Below are 6,000 nucleotides of genomic sequence, written 5' to 3'. Positions count from 1 at the left end.
ATGCACCATCCCACAGGCAGGATAGCACATACCACGGCCTTTGATATACCAGTTGTGGTGCACTGGCTGGAACGAGAAATAGCCCAATGGGCCCACTGACGGGGATCGATCCCAAACCGACCGCGCGTCAAGCGATCACTTGACCACTGGGCTACGTCTCGCACTCATGCAGTAACAGTTGACCTAGACTCCCAACAAAACACATCGTACGTCGTTTCTTTTGTGGAAGGAAACAAATTTGTTTTATTTGACGACGCCACTAGAGCACGTTGATTTTTTTTATCTTATCATCGGTTATTGGACGTCAAACATATGGTCATTCTGACACTGTTTTTTTTAGAGGAAACCCGCTGTCGCCACATAGGCTACTCTTTTACGACCTAGCAGCAAGGGATATTTTACTTGCGCTTCCCACAGGCAGGATAGCACAAACCATGGCCTTTGTTGACCCAGTTATGAATCACTGGTCGGTGCAAGTGGTTTACAACTACCCATTGAGCCTCGCGGAGCACTCACTCAGGGTTTGGAGTCGGTATCTGGATTAAAAATTCCATGCCTCGACTGGGATCCGAACCCAGTACCTACCAGCCTGTAGACCGATGACCTAACCACGACGCCACCGAGGCCGGTCACACACTCATGAACAAACCACAAGCCTAGTTATATAGTTAAATAGATTTCTATTAATAGTTTTATTATCGTGTCCTGTTCAAAGTTGGCCTGTATTGTTCGATGTGTTGTTGTGACTGCTGGACCTCAGAAGTGTTTGAACTCAAACACAGAGATCAGATTTGACTGTCAAGGTGAGTACTTATCTTTGGAGGGGTTGGGGTGATGGTGGCTGTTTAACAGACAGACTCAATGGTGGAAGGTAAGGGTAGACGGGCTCAAAGTTAAGCTGTATCCTAACAGTATGCGTGCGACGCGAGCGACGCGAGCGACGCGACAATATTGCTATCCTAACCAGACGCGACTATAACGACAGTCTTCTTTTTAAAATTGTTATCAACAGTTGAAACCGCGAAGTAAAAGTAGATTAATTAGTCAATATATGTTTGTCGCGTCGTGTCGCTATCGGTAGGCCCGACTACATGTCACGCGCTCGACTACATGAATATGTCACGCCGTACGCGTGCGGTTAGGATGCAGGAATTGAAATCAATGGTTTCTAAAAAAAAAAATCGCTCGCGTCCGGTTAAGATGCAGCTTTACACAACTTTCTCAACGTCAGAGTTCTGAACTGAACACGCGCAACTTTACACTACAGATACGGTTATTATCAAATTTATGTCCCTCGTGAAAGACGTTTCATTTGTTACCCTCTCGTTTCAGTGGAAAGAAAGAAATGTTTTATTTAACGACGCACTCAACACCTTTTATTTACGGTTATATGGCATCAGACATATGGTTAAGGACCACACAGATATTGAGAGAGGAAACCCGCTGTCGCCACTTCATGGGCTACTCTTTTCGATTAGCAGCAAGGGATCTTTTATATGCATCATCCCACAGACAGGGTAGTACATACCACGGCCTTTGATATACCAGTCGTGGTGCACTGGCTGGAACGAGAAATAGCCCAATGGGCCCACCGACGGGGATAGATCCCAGACCGACCGCGCATCGAGAGAACGCTTTACCACTGAGTTACGTCCCGCCCCCGTTTCTATAGGTGCAGGCTAGTTCACAAGCTTTGGTGAGTGACAAAAGTAAAGTTTGTTTTATTTAACGACGCCACTAGAGCACATTGATTTTTAATCTTATCATCGGCTATTGGACGTCAAACATATGGTCATTCTGACACTGTTTTTAGAGGAAACCCGCTGTCGCCACATAGGCTACTCTTCTTTACGACAGGCAGCAAGGGATCTTTTATTTGCGCTTCCCACAGGCAGGATAGCACAAACCATGGCCTTTGTTGAACCAGTTATGGATCACTGGTCGGTGCAAGTGGTTTACACCTACCCATTGAGCCTTGCGGAGCACTCACTCAGGGTTTGGAGTCGGTATCTGGATTAAAAATCCCATGCCTCGACTGGGATCCGAACCCAGTACCTACCAGCCTGTAGACCGATGGCCTGCCACGACGCCACCGAGGCCGGTGGTGGTGAGTGACAAATGAAAATTAGTTCACGAGGGAGACGGGTTAACATTTCACAATAACTGATAGCGAGTTTGCTATTCTGTACATGTGTACAGAAACGAAGTAGCCTAAACCAAGCGGTGGCTGTGACATTTGGCCCGAACCTGGATCACAGGCACTTGACACCGATTAGTGTGCATAAATAAAATTGTTGTATATTGGTAAATTAGGTCTATAGTCTCTTCCAATGTTATTTATTACAATTTAAAGGGACATTCCTGACATTGCTGCAATTTTAAAGATGTTATCGATTAACAGATACTTTTTAACGATTGTAATTACATATCAAATATATTTTTCTGCATAAAATATTAGTGACCGTATATTAAACATGTTACTGATCGTTATAATATTTTGTACTCGGTTAAATTTCATTTTATTTCCTAAAATATAATTTTTTCGTAAAATCCAGTTTGGGCTTTTTACAAATATTAAGACGATCAGAAACACATTGAATATACAGACACTGATATTCTAAACAAGAAAATATATTTAATATGTAAGTTTAATCGTAGAAATATTTTATTTGTCGGAAACATCTTACAATGCAGCAAACTCAGGAATGTCCCTTTAAAATTTCGATAGCTACTATAAACGATACAATTCCTCTATCTTTTATGTAGTAAATATATATAATTCCTGTATATCATATATAGTAGGGATCGAATTTTTTAAAATAAATAAATACACGTCAGGGCCGTAGCAAGGATTTCTTGTTGGGGGGGGGGGGGGGGGGACCTGATTAGTTAATAGTCTAAAACTCCTTAAACGGTTCAGAAAATACTTTTAAGTTACTATACATTTTTCAGGGGGGGTTTTCGGGGGGTGGGGGTGGGGGGGGGGACTGCCTCCTTGCCCCAACCCCGCTACCTACGGCTTTACACGTTCAATGGCCATAACAAAGACATATATGGAGATAGTATAAGCAAAATATTGTGAAATACATGTATACATTATTTATGTATACTAATCTGTGACCTGGATCGATGTTTCGGGTCAAACCAAACTGGTCCGAGCTAATTTTGTCAGTGTGAACACTTGGCCCGTACCAAATTTAGCCCCGGGCAATTTTTTTTTTAAAAATGCTAGTATGAAGACGACAAAAGGAAGCACTCTTTAAACTAAGGCGGGATGTAGCCCAGTGGTAAAACGCTCGCTTGATGCGCGGTCGGTGTGCGATCGATCCCCGTAGATGTTGCCCATGGGCTATTTCTCGTTCCAGCCAGTGCACCACGACTGATAGCCCGAGTACTCTGGCTGTAAGAGACCTATACGGACATTTGGATGGCTATGACGCTCTTATTACATAATGTCATAGCCAAAGGCCGTGGTGTGTGCTGTCTTGTCTGTGGTAAAGTGCATATAAAAGATTCCTTGCTGCATTAGGAAAGATGTAGCGGGTTTCTTCTGATGACTACGAGTCAGAATTACCAAATGTTTGACATCCAATAGCCGATGATTGATTAATCAATGTGCTCTAGTGGTGTCGTGTAACAAAACAAACCTTTTTTCTTTAAACTACTAAAACAATTATGGGTTATGTCCGGACGGAAGGAACGAAAACTACTAACGTGCCCATATCCACTGAATGTTCAGGCACGTCCATCCTGGTTTTTGATTTGCGCCAGATCTCCTGTCCTGGCCAGAATATGTCCGGACTGTACGTGACGTTATTTTATATGTTTGCTAAAATGGTGATTAGCCTGCGTCATATTTAGTACCGGGAAGGTCATTGGTTTGCAAGCATGAAATCGTCCAATAATATTGTACGTTACATCAATGTATATTTCTTCCTGAAAAATATTTTCTCCGTTATGAATGTCTGCAGCATACGACGGTACAATCTGATTAAAATTAGCTCTACTGGTCTCACCAGTAGATCTAACAACATTGCATGGACTCCCATGTCCAGGTGACATTTCATCTATAAGTAACAATTTAAATATCGACCAATTACACTTCGCCTTTTATAATGTTATTCGGGAGCATACAAATTCTAAAAATATCGGTCGAGACTATTTATGCAATTGTATACTAGCATAAACAGATTTTATGGCTATACCATCACGGGTTTTTTCCGTCTTAAAACGAATTTTATATAAAATTTTATATGGAAATTAGTTTCCGGCATACTTCGTAATTCACCCGAATCATTTCGTATACCCTCGGCATAATCCTGAATGTTTTCAAATTCTTTTCAAATCACTGGAATGATTTTGCAAGTAAGGTTTTGATTGGTCGAATCAAAGTTCAATTGGACATAAGCTCCAACGGGCTGCTGTTAGATCCACATGTAATAGTGGAGCTAATGTTCTTCCTATAAGCGGAAATTTTGAATGGCTTTGATCAATAATTTCTGTTTAGTTTGACGTAAAAACGTTTTATGAAGAAAAAAAACAAGGAGGAAAATTGTATTGGAAATAATAAAATGTATGTAGTTTGAAATTATATTTTCTTGACTATTCTATTCAACACTATATTTGATTATTCTGTTATTAATCTGTATCTACCAATTGGAGATTTACTGTGTATGTATGTAAGCTATATATAAACTATAAAATATAGTTAAATATAAAAAATAAATTATAAATTCAAACTCTGTGAGTGGACATTGTTCACGATGCGTATAAGCCTAATATTTCTGTTTTATTTTTATTATCTTGTCCAATAATTTTACAAATTGCATATGGAAATATACGGTAAATTATTTGTTATTTATAAAACATGTTTCGTTTTTGTTTTATATTTAGCCAAACTGGAATTAACAAATTAACAGGATTAAAATGTTTGCTGGTACGATATATCTATAATATAATACTGTGGATGATCTATTCTAGATGTCGCTCCAGGCAGTGCACCATGACTGGTACATCAAAGGCCGTGGTATGTGCTATCCTGTCTATGAGATGGTGCATATAAAATATCCCTTGCTGCTAATGGAAAATAGTAGCCCTAAGTGGCGACAGCGGGTTTCCTCTCTCAATATCTGTGTGGTCCTTCACCATATGTCCGACGCCATATAACCGTAAATAAAATATATTGAGTGCGTCGTTAAATGAAACATTTCCATCCTTCCCTCTTCCTCCCTCAATATCTGTGGCCCTTCACCATATGTCCGACGCCATATAACCGTAAATAAAATGTGTTAAGTGCGTCGTTAAATGAAACATTTCCTTCCTTCCTTCTTCCTCCCTCAATATCTGTGTGGTCCTTCATATGTCTGACGCCATATAACCGTAAATAAAATGTATTGAGCGCGTCGTTCAATAAAACATTTCCTTCATTCTGTTCTAAATGGTTAAATAAGAACAATATTCTTGACATGACCTCTTTAATACGTGTTTTATTTTGTGATATTCAGACACTCATGTCAAGACGTCGGGTCGCCGTCGTGGGTGCTGGGGTGTCGGGTATCGCTGCCGCTAAAGCCTGTCTTGACGAGGGACTCGAACCCGCGTGCTTCGAGGTGCGAGCAGATTTGGGTAGGTACACTTTTCATAGACATATGCAGAGTAGAATAATTAATAGTGTGGGTAATTTTTCAATCTAATTAAAATTAGCTCCACTATTACATGTGGATATAGACAGCCAGTTGGAGCTCATGTCCACCAATCAAAACCTTACTTGCAGAATCCTGCCAGTGATTTAAAACTAACAACACTGCGTAGTCCCCAATGTCCAGGTAACATTTCGTCTGTAAATAATAATTTAAATATTGACCAATCACACTTCGCCTTTTATAACGTTATTTGGGAGCATACAAATTCTAAAAATATCGGGCGAGTCTATTTTAGTGGCCGCAGTACAGCGAACCATACCAATACGTACGGGGTGGGTTATCAGTCTTCAATTTTACA

At 40.4% G+C, this 6,000-nt stretch overlaps 1 protein-coding gene across 2 annotated transcripts in view; it reads left to right on the top strand.

Moving 5' to 3' along the window:
* Positions 1–689: 689 nt before the first annotated feature.
* LOC121390427 (arylsulfatase B-like) overlaps positions 690–6,000 on the top strand; it is a 32,108-nt gene continuing 26,797 nt past the window's right edge. For both annotated transcript variants that reach the window (XM_041522237.1, XM_041522238.1), the window contains exons 1-2: positions 690–803; positions 5,505–5,625. In XM_041522237.1, the coding sequence (XP_041378171.1) occupies positions 5,511–5,625 (115 nt within the window). In that variant the 5' untranslated portion in view covers positions 690–803; positions 5,505–5,510. The remainder of the gene's footprint in view (positions 804–5,504; positions 5,626–6,000) is intronic.

The sequence above is a fragment of the Gigantopelta aegis genome, chromosome 15 (genome assembly GCF_016097555.1).
Source record: "Gigantopelta aegis isolate Gae_Host chromosome 15, Gae_host_genome, whole genome shotgun sequence".
NCBI classification, from domain to species: domain Eukaryota; kingdom Metazoa; phylum Mollusca; class Gastropoda; order Neomphalida; family Peltospiridae; genus Gigantopelta; species Gigantopelta aegis.
Note: the sequence above shows the minus strand (reverse complement) of the source record. Positions and strands in the feature narration are given on the sequence as shown.